Source organism: Phascolarctos cinereus, unplaced genomic scaffold (genome assembly GCF_003287225.1).
Source record: "Phascolarctos cinereus isolate Bilbo 61053 unplaced genomic scaffold, phaCin_HiC Scaffold_1;HRSCAF=81, whole genome shotgun sequence".
Taxonomy (NCBI): Eukaryota; Metazoa; Chordata; class Mammalia; order Diprotodontia; family Phascolarctidae; genus Phascolarctos; species Phascolarctos cinereus.
In genome coordinates, this window is record NW_027555514.1 from 52,050,278 (window position 1) to 52,072,167 (window position 21,890).

General features: G+C 36.8%; 1 protein-coding gene across 6 annotated transcripts in view; it reads right to left on the bottom strand.

The window, feature by feature from the left end:
• The window catches only part of RUNDC3B (RUN domain containing 3B), a 119,244-nt gene that overhangs the window by 5,492 nt on the left and 91,862 nt on the right, over window positions 1-21,890 (bottom strand). For 4 of the 6 annotated variants that reach the window (XM_020987478.2, XM_020987477.2, XM_078151874.1 and 1 more), the window contains 2 exons: window positions 11,785-11,931; window positions 3,601-3,722 (listed from right to left, as the gene is read on the bottom strand). In XM_020987478.2, coding sequence (XP_020843137.1) covers window positions 3,601-3,722; window positions 11,785-11,931 — 269 coding nt within the window. The remainder of the gene's footprint in view (window positions 1-3,600; window positions 3,723-11,784; window positions 11,932-21,890) is intronic. The other 2 variants (XM_020987480.2, XM_020987479.2) reach the window with 1 other exon arrangement.

Sequence of the window (21,890 nt, forward strand, 5' to 3'; positions counted from 1 at the left end):
CTCTAGACAGAGAAAAAGGATTGAGCAGGAAGAAATTCTTTCCCTTGTTCTGACCCTACCTTTACAAAAGCAAACAAACAAAAAATGCAAACCTCACCTCCCTTTTAGCCAAAGCAAGTATTCACTAAACCCAGAAAATCTTAAGTATAATCATATAAATAAACCAAAATGTCTTTTGTATTTCTACCACATATACTACCTAAGAAACTCTCAAAAATCTGAGTTTGACCTTTACAATCAAAGAGTTTAACAGAAACTGGATTAGGTTAACTAATACATTTTTGGCACTGAAGGAAGTCTAGTACTTCAGTGAGGTTGTGTGACTTAGTGGGTGCACATATTTTCTTCAACAATACTAAATGAAAACGTTTTTACAACATAGTAGATAGACCTCAGGAGTTGTTACATTGATGTTGATAAAAATATAGCGAGTGATGGAAAGGGTAAGACAGGAACACTACTATCATACTGTTGGTGGAGCTGTCAAATGTTCAACTATTCTGGAAAACAATTTGGAATGACAAGATAAAAATTACTAAGTTCATGCCCTTTCACCTACTAAATCCCACTAATGGGCACAAAAAGAGTGGTAACAAAAAACAAATTAAACGAAGTGGAATATACCCATTTTTGAAGTATGTCTGACCAAGCTGGTATGCAGACATAATGTAATATTACACCCTACCTTTGTGACCTTGGACAAGTAACTTAACCTCACTGGGTCTCAATTTCCTCATCTGTAAAATGAGGGGAGGAGTGTGGATTAGATGACCTCTGAAGACCCTTTCAGTTTTGGATCTATGATCTCAAGAACTGACAAATAGGAGGGATTCAGAGAAAAATGAAAAGATTTGCATGACGATACAGAGCCAGGAAAATAACATATACCATGATAACCGTAATTTCAGTGAAACTAATAATATACAGTGCTTTAAGATTTGTAAAGTGTTTTATGTGTATTATCTCAAAACAACCCTAGAAGTAGGTATTTATACCCTTTTATAGATGAGGAAACTAAGGCCCAAAGAGGTTAAATGGTTGCCTAGAGTCACACAGCTAATATGTATCCAAGGCAAGATTCAAACTCAGATCTTCTTGACTCCAAGTCTAACACTGTGACACCTAGATGCCTAACAGCATTAAGTGACATCCAAATTAAAATACAGTAACCAACATCTCTTCTAGAGGACCAATGATGCAACATTCTTTCCCCAGTAGAAAGATGATGAACAATTTGAGGGTAAAGTGTTGCATGTACTGTCGGGTATGATCTCTGCTTGGGTTAACTTTTCTGTTATTGTTGTTATAACGGATATTAATAATGTATTAGGGGTAGCCAGTCGTTTTGTAAAAATTAAAAACATCAGTAAAATGTTTTTACAGTGTTGCTGTTACTAAAAAAATTACTGACCCTATGGCCAGTCTAGTGATAAACCTCTGCATTTTAATCTCTTAAAATAATAATAGGCAACATTTATATACTGCTTGCTATGTGCCAGGCATTTTGTAAGCACTTTACAACTGTCTCATTTGCTCCTCAAAAAACCATTATTAAGATGAAGAAGCTGAGGCAAATAGAGGTTAAGTGACATGCCCAGGGGTCACACAACTAGTGACTGAGATCACATTTGAATTCAGGTCTTTGTGATTGCAGTCCCAATGCTCCAGTTCTATCTACCACTCCACCGAGCTGCCCCACAAATCAGATATACTTTCATCCACCTGAGATGATGCAGTGTGCAAATTCAGTGTTTTATCTCATATCAAATTAGCAGATCTTGTGGGAGTAAGTATTGTAGAACCTTGCAAATAGAAGGTAAAAAAATGATTAAAGCAGAGCTTAAAGGAATCTGAGAGGTCATCTCTTCCAACATCCCCCTCCCCCAATTTGACAGAAGATATTGAAGTGATTTGCCCAATGACACAGTAAGTGGCTGTTAGGGTTTGATCAAGGGGTTTTGAAGATCACAGGCTGTGATCAATCAAATTAAGTTCTGTTAGCCTGACATCATGGGAATTGAAAAACATGAACACTTACAATGTCTGTGACTGGCCACAAGATGGTGCACTTTTGTAATTTATAAGATGGTGGAGTCTTTCCCTGGTAAGTACTTGCAGTTTTGGTCAATTTCAATTCCCATTGTCTGAGGCCCAAAGGAACTTACAGGCAAGCAGTGAGGCCTTGTCAGCAATTATACAGAATCCTTAAAACTTGTTCTGCATTGTACTTCAATAAAAAGGAAGGTCACAAGAAAACAAGCACATAGTAGGGATTCAGGTTGGTTTGTTGTTTTTAAAATCACTTCCTTTTAAAACTGTGATTGGACATTCCAAGCCCACTGTCTTATACCTGTATCGACAGTGCTGGACGACAATAACTTATCTTCCCCATGATGGTCGTGAGGAACTATAGCTGGACTCTAGTGGAAAGAACACTGAATTTGGACTCAGAAGCCCAAAGGTTTGGTTTGGACTCTGCCATTTATGAGCTCTGAGGCTTTGGGGCAAGTTATTTAACACTCAGTTTTCTCATCTGCAAAATGGGTGAAATATTATTTGTAGTAACTAACTTATGGGTTGCTGAGAATAATTTTGTAAACTATAAAGTTCTAGTCTAGATTATCTGAATCATCCTTATTAAAGGATGTATAGCTAGGAGTGTGTAGGTAAATATTTCCCAACTGGTTCTCCAGGTTTAAAAAAAAAGTATAATGCACAACACACTTTTAAGTTTAATCGGCATTATTAACATTTTTTCCATCACTTTCTTAAGTCAGCAACAACAAAGCATCACTTTCTTAACCAACAAAATAATAAATCATGGCCTATTTTGTAGTGTTTGCAGATTTCCAAGACGTAAATGCTCATACTGAAAATTTAACAATTGGCTTTTGAGCTGGCTCTAACATATCCCCATCACAGCCTACTTTTTTAACTAAAAGCAGCAAAATGAACTAATTAATATTTTTCAACAAGGATCATAGATTCAGAGATGGAGAGGACCTACAAAATCATCTAGTCTAAATCTCCATTCCCTTTTTAAAAAGAAATGACTAATCTGAGGCCCAGAGAGTTTCAGTGACTTGCCCCAATTGTCTCTTTGGTAATAAGTGCCAGAACCAGGATGTAAAGCTAGGTGGCTAGACTTAAGTCAACTGTACTTTCTACTGCATCGTGAAACAAAAGATGGCTGATTAATCGGAAAATTTAATTAACCACAAATAGCCCATTCCTTGAGCTTTTGTCTAACTGAACTTCTTGTTGTATTTAAATGTATGAGAAGGAAAAGAAAAGAAACCATCATCACAGAGTGGTGTAGTTGACAGAAAAAGTTCTGGATTCAGAGGACTGTCATTTAAATTCTAGATCTATTACTTCCTACCTTTCTGACCTTGGGATGTTATTTAACTTTCCTGGGTCTTGTGTCTTTGTCTATAAAATAAGAGAATGGAACGAGAAGATCTTTAAGGCCCCTTTCAGGACCATATAACCTTCCCAGTATGCTCTGCGCAAAGTCCATCCCCAAAAGCAAATTCTGATTTTCTATGAACATAGCAAGGCAGTAGAAGAAAAAGAATGTTGCAGGTAGACACTGCTTACCTTCACTTAGTAAATTTAACACGTCTTGTTTGCCATCTCCATCCTGTGAATGGGCTGGACCCAGAGATGTCTGAGATAGACTAACTTCTGCTGATAACTGGTCCAGACTTTGAAAACTTTTGCTGTAAAACAGAAATTAAAATGGCATTTGAATTTCCTCCCACAAAGGAACACTTGAAGAACTACAGTATGAAATATATTTTGGGGGGAATTTATTGACTTTGGGCAAATTTCTTATCCATACTTTTCCTTGAACTCTTTTTTTAATTTTTTTTTAGGCAATTGGGGTTAAGTGACTTGCCCAGGGTCACACAGCTAATAAGTGTCAAGTGTTTGGTCTGAGGCCAGATTTGAACTCAGGTCCTCCTGATTTCAGGGCTGGTACTCTATCCACTGTGCCACCTAGCTGCCCCCACCTTGAACTCTTTTTTAAACTATATCCTGACCTCGATCTCTACCTCATTTTTATCTCATTTTTACCACTAAAAGAAAAAAAAAAGGAAAGGGGAGTTATATTTGTGAAACAAGTTCATGGCTTTACACAATTATCTCCATTCTCCAGAATGGCTGAGTATTCAGGCATTCTGGGTAGTTAAAGATTTAACTGCTAGGTTAAGTGACTTGCCAAGGCCTCACAGATAGTTACCATATGGAAAGATATATGGATTGCAAATCTTCAAAGAATCAGAATATCAATAATTCAACATACTGCATTAAAAAATCTAGTGAATGTAATCTAATATTTATTTGATGCTCCAAAAGGCACTTCAAGATCTTATTAAGCCTTGGGATTCTCACTATCAATTATCACTGTGATATGAAAATGCTGGTTAATAGATCTGATAACATTTTGTTGTATTAAAGCACTAACAAGATAACTTCGCTGTTTGGACCTCCTTCATCGGAGTGCTATATTCAGGCCTTTTTCTCTGGAAAGTTGTTCTATTACAACTGTATTATGATGGAGGAAAAATGGCAATTTTCAAGATTAAAAGGGTAAATTCATGAAAGTTTCCAAACATTTCCCCCACTTAGTGCTTCAATATAAAACTTAAAGTTGAACCTTGGCATTAGCTACTTTGTTTTATGTCATTTTTTATTATTTCCATATCTAAGTAGTTCAACATGTATTTGAGGTTAAACCTCAGTTTAAAAAAATAACCAAAATATACTGTATTTTTTCCAATAATTATAAGGAGTAATTTTATATAAAATACTTCATTGCAAAGCAGATAGAACTTGAATTCTATTCTGCTGTAACTGGTTCTCCGTCATATGTGTATGAAGAAATAATCCTTGATATAACAAAGAAATGCTAGGAAGGGTTAAATACATCCTTGCTCATCAAAACTCAAGTTAAATGAAAAGGCCCCAGAATGGCAATGTAAAGAACCAATTTATAAAAACAAAGCCCACCATTTTTCTGTAGGCAGAACCCAGCAAGTGGCCCACAGCAGCATTTTAAATGGCCTTTGTCCATGTTCTCCAGATCAATTTTATTAAGAAAGAAAAATGAAAGGGTTTTATTAGGAAAGGAAAAGCAATTTAATTTTTTTGCTTTTTAGAAATGAGGCACATACTGCTGTAATGGAAGAATTTTACCAGCATGTGAAAGTAGTACTCTCATTCTCTTACATAATAGCTTTCTAGGCTTCTCAAGTATAAAAACAGATTATTCTCAATTCTGCTATTACAGGGCTCTGCTGATAAGACAATAAAGTTTTATCAGGAAAGTATATTTTTGGTTCTACTACAACTCAATAACTAGTCTGATTGGGAAAGATGGACCATTTAAAATATGTTCCTTTTCATTGGTATTTATAATAACAGAAAAATAAGTATTTTAGATATTTTAAGTAAAATAGGCTTACTGGCAAAACAAAACATTATTAGCTGGTTGATTATGAAAGAAAGCAAAAACACAGAGAAGGCAAGGCAAAGTAGTATGGTGGAAAAAGTACTGGGAATTGGACTCAGAAGGCCTAGGGGGTGTGAGTCCTGGCTCTACTAACCTGAGCTTCAATTTCTTTACCTATAAAACAGGCCTAGCAACATTAAGGTTGTTGTAGGCCCCAGATGATATAATGTATGTAAAGGTTCTCTTTAAATTTTTTTTAAGGCAATTGGGGTTAAGTGACTTGCCCAGGGTCACACAGCTAGTAAGTGTCAAGTGTTTAGTCTAAGACCAGATTTGAACTCAGGTCCTCCTGACTTCAGGGCCAGTGCTATTCACTGTGCCACCTAGCTGCCCCTTAAATTTAATATAAATATAAATTATTACATCTACCAAGGCACATTATGACTACTCTACATGTAAAGAAACTATGTTCATGAATTATTGTGGCAAAAAAACTTGTCAACCAGTAGCCAGTCTACAGATACAGAACATGTTAACTGAGTCCATATTTAAAGACTTTTTAGCTTTCGAGAAGCTGCCATAACTTGTTTTGCTAGAGTAGTCTTCATGAACCCAGGGTGAGCTCTACACTATAATGAGGATCTAGAAGTAGGCCTTCAAGGGAGTTTTCATAAGGCTAATTTAAAAGAATCAGTTTTATTATACTTATTTTATCCTTCAAAAATTGCTAATGGTTTTTAAAAGGAAACAAACAAACCATGCTACTCAGCTATGTAGAAACATAGGTAGTGGTGATGTTTTAGAAGAGGACCAATGACATCATGGGGTGATGGCTTGACTTGTGAGTGAATTGGATTTAAGTGAGGCAGAGTTGCATAAAGCTGTCAGCCTCACTCTCTCTTCCACAGTCATCAAAGTCCAGACAACTGGCAGTGGCCTGGGATGCAGTGGATGACCTTAGCGTTCTCCACGTGATCAAGTTCTAAGCGCTCTACAACGCCTGCTTCAGCCGCCTCGTTCTCATCTGCCCATTCCGGCGAGGAAGTCTTCATGTGCTTGGGACAGACACCCCCTAACTCACTTATGGGTTCAGTTACCTTCAACCTTGTTAGCCCATCCGCCAAGATGGCTTACAGAGCTGTGGCTGCTGTGCATGTTACAGCTTCTTGGAGCCACATTTGAGAGTTGGGTGAAGGTGGACCCCAAAGGTGGATGAGCAGCCCTGAAAAGGGCTCAGCAAGCCCTCACACCAGAGGTGCTAATCCTCCCTGAACACCCCATACACTCCAGAAACATAGGTATGTGACATACAATGACTGAATGAAATGTGAAGAGAAATATATGGATTTTTAAAATGAGTACTGCAAGTCCAAAAATGTAATCTTTCTCAGAAACCCAGGTGATCATCAACAGCAAATAGCAAATTGAAAAGGAACCTTTTTCATTGCCTAATAACCATTTAAGTAAGACACCTTTCTGTTGACATAACTGAATTGTCCACTGTGGTTGGAGTGTTGACTTTGGAAGACAAGTTGCTAAGTCTAGGAACCTGATCACTCATTTAAGATTTTTTGGGCTTTAGTGACTATCTACAAGGTTAACTTACATTGATAAATACTGAAATAGAGAAACACCAGTTAGGAAAATTGCTAGCCTAAAGAAACATGTATGTAACAGATAGTAATACTAGGATTAATCCATACAATTTTCTTCATGTGTGATGATGACACTACTGACCTATCATCCAGCACAGTGCCTGGAACATAATAGACACTTAATAAATGTTTATTAATTGATTGATCTTTTGCAATGGAATGAGTTGAGTTCGTTGTAGTAGCGATTGTAAATGTGTGCTAAATAGTATAATAATTAGCCTTTGGGGTACCCAGCGCAAGTAGCAGAATATGCACCAATGGTAAGCAACATGAAAAAGACCCTCAGATCAACTTCACAATTCATGATGTAAAAATAGGAAAAGTAATTTAAAGAAATTTAATTAAGAACCTAAAGGAGAATTAGTCACTATAGTGGCTTGCAGATGGGTGTTAATAAATAATAATAGTGGGTGTTGCCTATTTTAGCTAACCAGGAACTAGACACTGAACTCAGTTGTTTTTGAATCAAATTCCTGTACCCTCTACATTCCAGTGACTTGGGGGCAAAGTCTTTGTCACCCTTCCCTCGGCATAGCTTTGATACTAAAGTATCCATTCATTTCCCTTTGTGACTAGCCTTCATTCATGAGTCACCTGTCCATAGTAAGTGTGTAGATTTTAGCTGTAGAAGTTTCTCTTATTGTAATAATCTGATATGAGAAATGATCCCTAAACCTTAGTCTCACTAGCCTGGTATTTAATCTATCAGATATATCAGACATTAATGTAACCATAAGCATTTAAGTGCACAAAATAGAAAAAAAAAGAATTAGCTGCCTATATCCTCAGGTAAGACTAAAGGCCTTAAACATCATACATTCTTCCCTTTCAGTACTTGTAGTAGTATGTATTTTCAAAAATTATGTTTGTAGTAATTGTGGCCTATGCCCTGTAACTTCAAGATAGGAGACTTTCTTTTAAAATGCAAAACCAAGTATTTAATTTAATTAATTTAATTTAATTAATTTAAATTTTGTTTTAAAACAACATAAAACAGCCAGGAATAGAAACTTGCATATATATGTATAGGCCTGATATACACTTAGACCACTTTTAATTATCTCTACTAATGGAGGGCATCTGAGGTGTGGATAATCTAAATGATTTATCCTCCTAATAGTTCGGCACAGGCTAATATTCATTTGTATTAGCCAAACATACACCAGCTGGGTAACAGAGATAGTATGTTGAGAGTTTTACAGGCAGTGGGCAAGGGAGAAGAACTAGCACAAATTTAATTTTCCATAGATAATCAGCAAAGCATATCATCTGCATGCAGATAATTAAGACTTTATATCCCTTTGTGCATCAACATGTGCATAAGCTCATACAGTATGCCTCACTTTTACTTGCTTTCTGGTTTGAATTTCAAGGAATATGCTTGGAGAATGAGCAGACAATTGCTGTAATTGTGTTCATTTAATCTACTGATAGGATGCTAAAAGGTGATAAGGATGATTGGGTTAGGATGGAAAAATCAAATAGGAGGTGTGAGGTGAAGCAATGCAAACTGTACAAACCAAACAGGACTTTTGCAAAACGTTGAAAGCTCATCATCAAAAGCAGCAAAAGATACACATCCTCTCTCTTTGAGTAGGATATGCTGTGATAAATACAAATGGTGGACCAGTAACCCCATACATCTTAAGTGATATGATCTATGCACAAATAAGTTGTCAGGATAAATAAAAGATCTCCATGATAGACCACGAAGAGTATAACGGGACTCAGAGTTGCCAGCTACACGACAGCAATTCAATGTGAAGCAGAAGGAAGATTCGACAAATGTGGATATGGATAAAAGGACAAACTAGAACATTAATGGGAAATATGTTAGCACTAGGGCTCATCTTGGTGCCAAGTGAAGTGAGCAGAGTCAGGAGAACAGTTTATTCAATAACCACGATATTGTAAGGACAACAACTCTCAAAGACTTAGGAATTCTGATCAACACACCAAAAAGCACAATTCTCATGATGAAACATGCTGCCCACCTCTCCACAGAGAAGTGCTGGACTCAGCAGATCAAAACATATGTTCTTTTCCTTTTAGGATACTGCTAATGTGGGAACTTGTTTTGCAAGACTGTACATATTTTAACAGGCTTTGTTTTTCTTGCCTTCTCAATGAGTGGGGAAGGGGGGGGTGAGAATTTGGAACTGAAAATAAATTGGGAAAAAGCAAGCAATATGTAATAGAGATTTAGATTTTTACATGTGATCCTCTTTTTCAATTCTGTTTTCTATATGGCAGGTTTTTTTTGGCATTCATTAAATTAAATTCAGAATACAAAAAATAATCTTTATTTTAAAATAAAGTAATAAAACATTATACACACACACACATACACACATAAAATCTTGGAGAAAAATAAAAGAATATTCTAAAGGTTCATTGTAATCTAAACTTAATATTTTAAGGAATATGTCCAAAAGATGCTTAAGGAAAGCCAAGATTTTCCAAGTGACTAGCTATTCAAAAAGAAATCCTTAAATAAGCCAGAATATCGAAGACCTAAAAAGCCAATTAACAAACTCAAATTCCCACACTAAAGTTATATAAACATTTGAGATCTATTCTGGATAATCTTCCATGTTTGACTATCATATCCTGTAAATTTGGTTGTTTACTCCCTAATATGGGTTTAACTGGGGTTATAGGGATTCCCTTTCTTCTGACAATAGCCCTGGCCTTGCTGAGTCTGAGAACAGATAGGAGGTACAGAATTGCTGCCGTCACAGAAACATGAATGGAGTCTTGAGTTCTTGGGGAAAAACTCTTTGACTTTAGTAGACCATTAAAGTTGCTGGTACTAGAACTAGAATAATTATTTTAGTAAAGGACCAGACTGTTGAGAAGGCCAAAAGTGTACACTTGTGAAAGTCACCTCTCTTCGTCAGAATGCCTTTACAGATTAATTGCAAGGGGCCCAGTTGCCATGCACAAGCAATCACAGACAAATTTAAGGGCCTTCAGCTGGAAAGGAGCACTCCAGGGAGAAAGCCTTTGCTGAATCTTCAGGTAAAACAACACAAGTTACTGAGAATTTTTCTATCCAGACAATTCAGAAACCATTTTTTAAAATATAAGGATGACTTAATTGGAGACACATCTTCTAATGTCTCCTGGATGAGAGCAGGCATTTTATGTTGAGAGAAGCTAGAAAAATAATGCATAAGAGAAGGCAACAAAGGATAATGGTGGGAGCACTGGTCCAGGTCCATTTGTTCAGGAAGCAAATTGACCTCTCTTAGAACTCTAAATACAATTATAACTTTCTTTCTTTGAGAGTAAATATTCCATGGGAAGGTATACTTGGGCAAAACTGACCAAGTTAATCATAAGATTTAGAATAAGCAGAGACCTTAGAGATCTAATAATAACAGTGATGATGATGATGATGATGATGATGATGATGATGATACTTATAGTAAGCTTTAAGGTTTGCAAAGCACTTTACATATGTTATCTCATTTATTTTTCACGACTCTGAGAGGGCAGTGCTATCATTATCACCATTTCATAGATGAGGGAAATGAGGCAGGGCAGTTAGTGAGTGTCTGAACCAGAAATTGAACTCCAATCTTGTTGACTACAAGTCCAATTTGGTTCTCCATTGGGCCACCTAACCTACCTGGATCAACTAATTCATCCCCCTCATTTTACATAAGTAAAGAAAGGCTACTTATAGGAAAGGCTATCCAGTGTTCGACAATTACTGCTATTGCATCCAGTCATATTGAACAAAAGAAAGCTATGGTATGGAAATTATCCTGTCTGCATTGCTTTCAACCTGGATATGCAAAAAAATTACTTGGCCTAATTGTCTAGTGGACTTCTTTAACTGAGAAGACTTTCTGCCTTACCTTTAGTTACATTTAATTTGGTACCTTCAAACTCCCAGAAAAATTAATCCTCAGGCAACTATGACCCCAAAGCCATGAGTTCAACAATTTTATAAAGGTGCCTTAGACCCAAATTCATATTGTATGACTATTAATTTTCTCAAACTGAATAGAGGAAAGAGGTGGGAAGTCGATGCAGTATTGACCCCTGCTTACACATACATTTCCTCACGGTGCTTTGGCTTGAAAACAATGGCCCATTCAACCTAGCCCCTCCAATCACTGGAAAGCACTTTCTGGTAACTGGTTATGTATCCTGTTCCATTTTCATCCCATACTCCTAAGCCAATATTGAACTCAGAAGATAAGTTGGAAAATCAAAATAATAGTAACTCATGGTTATTTTATATGTGTGTATGTGTATATATATATATATATATATATATATATATATATATATACATACAAATATATATATACATATACATATACATACACACACACATACATATATATATATATATATATATATATATATATTATATATATATAATATGTATGTATGTATGTATAATGAGCTGTAAGGTTTACAAATGGCCTTTTCCATGACAAACTTGTGAGATGGTTAGTCCACTAAGCATTACTCTCACTTTGAGACTCAGAGACATTAAGTGCCTTTCCCTAAATCACGCAGCTTATGAGTGCCTCCTGGTGTTTTGTCTCCACATTCAGACTGTACTCATTGCCTCAAAAGAAAGGGATAGTCATATGATTTTAGTACAACTGAAATTTTTAATTAGTTTGAAAAATAAAGCATTCCACTTACTCATCCCACTGTTTATTGTGTTTTCGGTAAAGCAAGGTATCCAAGGCAACAGCATTGACATCCAGAGCTCCTGGGGAAGGCCACTGATTGGTGAGGTGGGTAGTTAACTCTTGTCTTGATCTTAAATCATTATTCTTTAGCACAGTCCTGTGAACATTCAGATGGAGAGTGCTTTTGTTTCCACTGTTCTGAAATGGTAGGTGAGCCTACTGACATCAATAGAAGCCCAACAACTCATCTTTTAAACAGGCATTTTAACATACAGCAAAAAGATAGATGGCAATGGGAGGTGGGCAGCAGCTCTTCCCTGAAGTGTGGATTAATTCTGTCCCTTCTGACCGCTGCACAGTAGTGCTTGTGGAAGACTGCCCACTGTCTCCTCAGAGACTTCACTAAGGGATAATGTTTCTCTGGCATTACAAGAGAAAAGCCCAAATGGTATTTTATTTCCAATGAAACCAGAAAGGCTGCAGCTTAAGAAGGAGGCAAGGAATAAGCATTTTTATAGGACCTACTATGTACCTGGCACTATGCTAAGCACTTTACAGATATACTCTCCTTTGATCCTCACAACCATCACCCTGGTTAGGTAAGTGCCATTATTTTTCCCATTTTACATTTGAGGAAATTGGGACAAACAGTAGTTAATTGACTTGAGGGTCACAGGGTTGGTTATTAAGTATCTGAGGCTACAGTTGAACTCAGGTTTTCCTAAGTCCAGATCCAGGACTCTAACCACCAATCCACCTACCTGTCTCTAAGAATGTTACAAATGAAATCAAAAAGTAGCAATAAAAATGTGAAAAATAGCAACTGCATGTGGGTAGTTTTCAGTACCCAAGTTCGGTTAACAACCTAGGAATGATTTAACTAAGTTATCTTCCAAAAATAAAGCAGAAAACCAAAACAGGAGTCTGGGGGGAGAGGGGGAAGGAAAACTTAGAAAATCTTAATAGGCAGATAACAACTGTTTTTATTAAGGATTACTCAGCTCCCTGATTCAAACAATATTATTGCTAAATAAAAGAAGGGCCACAGCATCTCAACTAGAGCATGGTACAATGCACATGGTTGTCCATCTTTTGCTTTTTGAGGGGTCCAACTTATCCAGGATCTATGATTCTTTGAGGACAATTAGCAGTTGCAAATTGCTTTTCTAACAAGTTTTTAAAACTCTATCAATAAACTGATATTTATCACACAATCTCACATGATTTGCAGGTCATCTAGTCCAACCTTCTTACTTTGCAAATGAAGAGATTATCTGCTATTCTAGTACCAGTATTCTAATACCAGTATTAGAGTTGATGAAGTTATGTGAAGGCAGGACTTTGCATTTAGAAGGGCTTTACTCAACTATCATTACTAAAATAGTATTCCAGATAGCCTGTGTCCTCTAACAGAGCAACCTTTACTAGCTGTGTAACCCTGGGCAATTCACTTAACCTGTTTGCCTCAGTTTCCTCATCTATAAAATGGGAACAATAACAGCACCTATTCCAGCAGTGAGGTTCAAATGAGATAATAATGTAAATACTTACACAGTATATAATAAGCAGTATATAAATGTTAGCTGCTGCTGCTACTACTACTACTACCACTACCACTACCACTACTATTACTGTTATTTTGGCATATGAGCTGACCAATTCACAAGTGGACATGAGGGAAATGGCTGAGAGCTCGACAGCAATTCAGAAGCTGCCACTAATGCTCGTAAGTGGAGCAATTCTTTTTATCATAGGAGGCAGTATCAAAGATGGGGGAGTATGTTGGCAGCAATTGGCCACACTCATGAAAATCAGCCCATGTGCTATTTGTGACATATGCTGTAGACATCCAGTCCCTCCTCTAGTGACTTGAAACATAAACTGGATTTACCTACCGCTATGATGTGCCTCACAAATATTAATATGCTTTTTCAGGATTTAAAAAAAAATTGAGGGCCATCATGTCAACTGACAAAGATAAGCTATCAGGGGTAGTAGTTAGGTGGTGCAGTGGATAGAGCACCAGCCCTGGATGCAGGAGGACCTAAAATCAAATCTGACCTCAGACACATAATACTCTGGGCAAGTCACTTAACCCCAACTGCCTCACTTAAAAAAAAAAAAGGTATGCTACCAGTGGCCCAGAATATTGACACACTAAAATATGTCCAGAGGAAGGTTCACAGGATGGTGACAACACTAGAAGCTGTGTCATACAAGTATTAGTTGAAGAAACTGAAGAGTTTAGCCCAAAGAAAAGAAGCCATCAGCTCCTTGAGGGTAGGGACTGTTTTGGTTTCATCTCTATATTCACAATGATTAGCACATAGCAGGTCCTTTAGAAATGCTTGTCTAACTGATAACTGAATGATAATTGTTTTCAAGTATCTAAAGGGCTAACACATGTAGGAAGGGTTGAATTTATTCTGCTTGGGCATGACTAAGAACAGCAGGTAAATTTCATATAGACAGTTGCTTAGTATAAGAAAACACTTTCTTTGAATTAGAGTTGTCCAAACATGGAGTAGGCTATCCCTAGGAAGTAGTGAGAATTCAAATAGAGGTTAGCTAGCTCCTTGGTGTTATAGAGGGATCTTTTGTTCAGGTAGAAGGTAAACTAGGTGCCTTCTGAGATCCCTTAGAATTCTGATATTCTTCGATTTTGTGAAAAAACTTTAGAGGGGGAAAAGACTTTTGATTATATCATTTTTAATTACCACATGAAATGCCCCCACAGATTATCTCACAACAATATTCCTTTAGGTTAAGATTTTGCTTTATTTTCCTTTCAGAAAGAGGGAGAGAGGGGAAAAAAAGAGGATTGTTGAAATAGCTTGCCATTAGTGAAAGGAAAAAAAAATGCTCAGTTTTTCTCTGAAAATATAAGCAAATGTGAAAAAAGGCAGCTTAGCCATACCAGATCTCAAAATATAACATAGGAATGATCATCAAGACAATCAGGTACTGGCTAAGAAATACAGTGTTGGATCAGTGGAATAGATTAGGTATACGATACATAGTTGGAAAGGACTATAGTAATCTTGTATTTGATAAACACAAAGATCCAAACTTTGGGGGCAAGAACTTACTATCTGACAAAAACTGCTGGGAAAACTGGAAAACAGTTTGGCAGAAACTAGATATAGACTAACATCTCACACCATACACCAAAGTAAAACCAAAGCGGGTACATGATTTAGACAAAAAGGGCAATACCATAAGGAAGTTAGTAATAATTTACCTGTCAGCTGTAAGGATAAGGGAATAATTTATTACCAAACAAGAGACAGAAAGCATTATGGGATGTAAAATGGATAATTTTGATTACATTAAATTAAAAAAGTTTTACACAAACAAAAACAAAACAGCCAAGATTAGAATGAAAGCAGAAAACTGGAGAAAAAAATTTACATCAAGTTTCTCTGATAAAGGCTTCATCTCTCAAATACATAGAGAACTGAGTTAATTTTATAAGAATACAAGTCATTCCCCAATTGATAAATGGTCAAAGAATATAAAGAGGCAGTTTTCAGGTGAAGAAATCAAAGCTATCTATAGTCATTTGAAAAAATGCTCTAAATTATTATTGATTAGAGAAATGCAAATTGAAACAACTCTGAGATACCATCTCACACCTGTCAGATTGGCTAATATGACAGAAAAGGAAAATGACAAATTTAAAGGGGATGGGAAAATTGGGACAGCAGTGTACTGTTGGTGAAGTTGTGAACATTCTAGAGAGTAAATTAGATCTATGCCCAAAGGGCTATAAAAGTGTGCATACTTTTGACCCAGACTAATACTAAGTCTGTATCCCAAAGAGATTTTTTAAAAAAGGAAAAGGACCTATTTGTACAACAATATTGATAACAGCTCATTTTGTGGTGGCAAAGAATTGGAAATTGAGGACATGCCCATCAATTTGGGAATAGCTGAACAAGTTGTAATACATGATTGTGATGGAATACTATTTTGCTATAAGAAATGATGAGCAGGATGCTTTCAGAAAAAAACCTGAAAAGACTTAAGTGAACTGATGCAAAGTGAAGTGAGCAAAACCAGAACAGTGTACACAGTAACAACATTGTACAATGATCAATTGTGAGCAACTTAGCTATCCTCAGCAATAAAAAGATCTAAGAAAATTCTGAAGCACCTATGATGAAAAATGCTATCTACCTCCAGAGAAAGAACTGATGGATCTGAATGCAGATTGAAGCATACTTTATTTTAAATTTTCTTTATTTTTCTTATTTTTTTTGATCTATGATTTCTTTCATAACATGACTAATACGGAAATATGTTTTGCATGACTGCACATGTATAACTTTTATCAAATTGCTTGCTTTCTCAATGAGAGGGTAAGGGAAAAAGAGTAGAAAAGAACTAGGCACTCAGAATTATAAAAAATAAAGATTAGAAATTGTTTTATATGTAATTGGAAAAAATATTACAACTTAAAAAAACATAAGCAAATTAGTATACAATTTCATATTGGGAAAATCAGAAAAACAAATGTTGATTTTCACAGAATTATAGATGTGGTCACTAATTACCAATATCTTAAATCCTCATTAAATAATTTCCCAATTAATCTTCTCTAAATGCCTTTTCAGCATCCTCAGATAATGCACTGGGGACTGAGGAGTTAAGGTCCAAATTTGGGGATTCTACTATCAGTCATTATGAAAATATATTTCTGAAAGGCAAATTTGTTTCATTTTCTATCTTTCTTCAGTCCTCCTGACATTTTCCTCTATGTATGTTCTTGGAATGATAAGGTTCAAGCTTTCTGTACTGTTGTTTTCCCTTCCAATGCTTTTCTGCTGTGAAAAGGCAAAATTTTATAATCCTCCACTATCCTCTACTTTCTCTGAGGGAAAAAAACCTCTCTATCCTGAGCCCTGTTTTGCATGCATCAGACCTGCATTTGGTATATATACCCCATTAGTAGCAATGGGCTGAGGCTGAGGCTCCATTAGAGATCCTAAAGCTTCCAAGGAGATGATGACTCAGAATTTTGATTCTGCTTCTGTTGCCATGGATCAGTCATAAGATTATTAAATTAGCTTGTTCCTCCTGCTATAATCAACAGTAAAACTTAATTAGTTAGAGCCTGACTTTCCCTTTTTAGCCATACATTTGCAGAGAAAACTGAGTCTTATCTTTAAAGCATGACACAGACATCAATAAGACCCTGGTACTAGCTCTTCCAAATTATACTCTCTATTAAAATCACTTAGTATCGAAAAAAGTATTTAACTCATTCTGTTTGTTATATGGAGACAATGCACCAAAGTGGTATAATGTCAATTTTTCTGTTGCATTAGAATTTGATTTTTTCAACAACACATACTTAGCCAGAAAAAGATGACCTGCCGAAATTCACCATACCAACAAAAAATCATTCCTGGGAAAAAACAAAACTACTCGCTGATAATATTTTAGGTAAAGTTCAAGATTGAAGTTCTTCAATCAGAGGCTAACTGACCACTTGGGAGTCAGAGAATTCCTGAATAGGCCCATTCCTTTCCATTGCTAGTACCTTCCCTCTGAGAATGTCTTTCATTTACACTTTACATATATTGTACATACAATTCTTTCCATGTTATCTCCCTTATTAGAATGTGAGTTCCTTAAAGGTTAGGTCTATGCTTTTGCCTTTGTTGCATCTCCTACACTTAGCACTTTGCCTGGAATTGACTGGCAGGCATATATTAGACCAGATTACCTCTGAGGTCTTTTCCAGATCTGAGATTCTGAAATTCTATCACACTGACATTACTGGAAGAAGAGAACCAAATATTACCATTCATAACAGTAACTTAAAATTTACAGTTGCTTTATGGTTTGGGAAGTCTATAAAATTGTCCAGAGGACAATTCCTCTGGAATACTACTGTGCTATAAGAAATGATGAGCTGGTTGAATTAGAAAAAAAATGGAAAAACTTGCATGAAATAATGAAGAGTAGAATGAGCAGAACCATGAGAACACTGTATACAATAACATCAATATTGTTTGAAGAACAACTGTGAAAGATTAAGTTATTTTGAGTATTATAAATACTTAAATATATAATTTTTACCACTCTAATATCTTTGCCAAGAAGACTCTGAAATGGGAATCACAAAGAGTTGGATATAACTGAAACAACTCAATAACGAATACCTTTCATTTACTTTCCTTTGAATGAAGTGTTTTAAAAAGGTGGTATAAAGAAACCAAGCTGTCAAAAGTTTTAGAATTATCTGACTGAATCCAGCAGTATTCCTTTAGTATATACAGACATTAGAGATCAATTTAGTTGAAATTTAAAAAAAACAACTAACAAAGGACTTATGTTTGGTCTTCATTTCAAAATGATTAAAACAACTTTAAGAACCTAAAGTCTTATTCTAGTGCCTATAACATTGAACAGCATTTTGGAAAACTGAAAAATGATGGTAAAAATCATGACAGAGAAATATATGGTAAAATTCAGGGGATTGTTCTTGGTTCAACATGTATTTTTAAAAAAGATAACAATGTCCATTAAGCAAGAACCATGGTATTCTTTGTTATTTTTCTCATCTTAATGAGTCACTGCCGGCAAGCGAAAAGTAGAGATGATTCATTTTATCATCAGCCGCACCATTCTATATCCTTCTAACTGTTGCTAAGCTTTTGCCTCAGATAGGCCAGCTGCTCCTTCCCTGAATCACTCAGCAGTTTAAGCAATCTTATCATTAGTAAACCCAGAAAGATAAATACCATTCATGTGATGTTAGCTTTCCTTAACAAATACTATAGAGAGTACTTCAAGGTCAAAAAGTAAATCAAGAACAGCAACGTTGCAAAAAAAAAAAAAAGACTACGATGGGGTAGGGTGGGGGTTGGGGTGGTGTATTTATGCCAAAAATATTCATAGCAGTATTTGCATGTGTGTGTGTGGGGGGGGGGGGTTTACAAAATGTAGTAAATAAAGTGAATGAACATCAATGGAGGAATGGTTAAGCATTTTGATATAGGTAGATGATGCAATATTATGCCGTAAGAACAGATTAATATGAATAATTTGGAAAAAATAAGATTTATATGATCTGATGCAGAAAGAAACAAATAAATCCAAGGGAACAATACTCACAATGGGCATAGTAACATAAAGGAAAACAACACTAAAACATCAGAACTCAGTTCAACACAATGGCCAATTTTGACTCCAGAGGAATGATGATAAAACATACCTCCCTCCTCTCATTAGACAGGGAGGGAGCTAGAGATGCCAAAGAGGGCACATAGTACTACATATGGTCAATGGGTCAGTTTGTTTTCCTTAATTATATTTCTTTGTTACATGAGGATTCCAATTGGCAGAGAGGTTATTGGAGTAAAGGAGAGAAAAAGGCAGCCCAATAATGATGTACAAAATTTAGCAACTGACATTAATGAACAGGGCAATCATGACTTTTCCCTACCAGCTAAATTGTCTCTATAATACATGAGCGAGTGGATCAACTTCACATAATTTTCTCACCAATGGAAGGAGAGAAAGAAAGATTACTCGTACAGATTTGGATAAAAGTCTGTATTTGGATGTAATGAAAGGACACAGGTTTTTTGTTGTTTTTTTTGGTTTGGTTTTTTTTTTTCAAGGCAATTGGGATTAAGTGATTTGCCCAGGGTCACACAGCTAGCAAGTGTCAAGTATTTGGTATGAGGCCGGATTTGAACTCAGGTCCTCCTGACTTCAGGGCCTGTGCTCTATCCACTGTGCCACCTAGCTGCCCCACAACACAAGTTTTTAAAGGACATCTGGACCTCAGTTTCCTCCTAAATGGCCTCAAAGCTCTCATCCAGTGGGAGATCTAAAATCCTATAATATTATGATTGGCCTAAATTTTTCATTTTATGGAATAGTTCTTATCTTAAGGGAGTGTAATATATTAGGGGGAAGCACTGGCCTAGGGTTAGGATATTTGGTTGGCGTCCCAGCTCCCTCTCTCACTACGTGACTAAAAGCAGGTTACCTACCATCTCTGAGCCTCAGTTTCCTCTTCTGTAAAATGGAGACAATACTTGTACTACCCACCCTTCTAAGGTTGTAAGAAAAGCATCTTGTTTCCCTTAAAGTTCATTATTAATAGGTCAGGTTCTAACAGCTGTCAGTCATTTGGAATCTGGAATCCTTTTTCACAGAAACAATGTAATAAATGATAGTCCCCAAGTAAGTTTAACAAAGTATACTGAGATCCCATTTCATTATCATAGGGGCTCATTTTTATGCAATGTCACTTCAAGGCCCTGTGCTTCCTTCAGTGTGGGTCCTTCTGATGATGGCTGAGAGGTTGGGACCCCTCAAAAACCAAAGTACAAGACGGGGTTGTCTGGAAACAAGTTGCAAAAAGTTTATTGTTATGCTTTTCAGCGGGCAAGGATTCTTAAGGAACCTGCAATCTTAAAACAGTATAGTTAAAGTTTATATAGGGTAAAATATGATAAGACATGTGTCAAATATGCTAACTAGGTGATTCAGGGCAGGATTAGGGAGTGGTTAAGGAGTGGTCAGTTCTTAAAGAAACATGCACTTCTTGTATCTACTGTGCAGGCATTTTACCCAGAGTTCACTGGGAAAAGCCCACAAGGGGAGCCACGTGGAGGTGTGGTTTTAGGCCCGCTATATCACTAAGTTAACTAGCCATCAGGGACAACTGAGAGTTGTCCAGTCTGCCACCAATCAATATCTTGTTTGACAAGATAGATGTAGGGAGTATACGTATGTCTTAAGTCTAGAATACAGATAATGAGGAGTCCAGGATATAGATAATGAGGTAGGGTGGTAGTATAGATAGTCCAGTGGGTAAAAATGTCTTTATGACCCAGTGCAAAGCCAATTCAAACTAATAATTCCTTCCCGTGCTGTTTGGAACTGCACCAAGGAGAGAGATAAGGGGCTTGCTGGGGCCCACTCATGAGTAATTGCTAGGCACAGTGTCCTTGGGCTGGGGAAAAATTGTCAGGGATAGTGTTTCTGAGGCTAGGGAGAAAATGGGGTCCAAGTACACAAACACAAGCACCCAAGCACCCCATCACTCCCTCCATGATACAATGCCCCATCCTTCTATCTTCAGACTTTAGCCAATGGCTAGGACTGAGAAACGTTATCCCTGGTAGCAGTCATTCTGCTAACACAAATCTCCAAATTTAGACTGTTCTTCGGATAACATATGCACAGTGAAACAAAGGGCCCACCCTCAAAGTCATTCCCATTTTGCTAGGACCCGTTAGGGTTTGTGGTCTATTTCCAGAGCAGGCCCCAGGCTCACCACCTGATGCAATGAAGCATCTGAGTATAACCTTAAGTAGAAGGTTATAACCCTAAATGGAACTCAAATGTTCAACATCCACAATGAAAGACCAAAGACAAAAATATTATCACAATTTTTCCTGATATGAGAACTTAGAAGCAAGAAGGGAAGTAAGAGGAAGACTAACGATTATAAATATTTGAGAAAAAAACTGCCTATGGTAAAATTAACTGTGCTCTGATGGCGAGGGATAAAGGTTAAAGAGAGACCACAGCGTACACGCAATCCCCCATGTCCCAAGAAAGGAAGTAGTAACAAGGAGACACAAAAGGGAAACCAAATAGAAACATCAGCCTTGGGTGTTTGCTGCCTAGGATTAGCATGGGAAAGAAGAGCTGGAGAGGGGATATAGCTGTGTGCAACCATCCTTTCTTATAGTACACACCGATGGAAAATCTCTCTGTGGACGTAGAATGCCTATCCAAATGCAAGCTATAACTTGGGCAATATGCAGTCTTTATCCACGTGGTGTTCTCTTTGTGAACGGATGTGCCAAATGCCTTTGAGCGATCATAGGTCTTGTCTGGGAGGCTTTGCAATGTTTGAGAACTTGGGGGAGCCTAAAGGAATCAACCCAATCGCATTTGCAAACAAAAGCATTCAGATGACCTTCCTGTCCACAGGGGAGTCCTCTTGAACTTTCCTATACTCTGTGCTGGACCTCTTTCCTCACAATAGGAAATGCCTTTTGGTGAACATGCTTCTCCCTGTCTAATGTCTCCTTTGATGTTTATCATCAGAAGGTCACTGAACATTTTGTTTTATTTAAA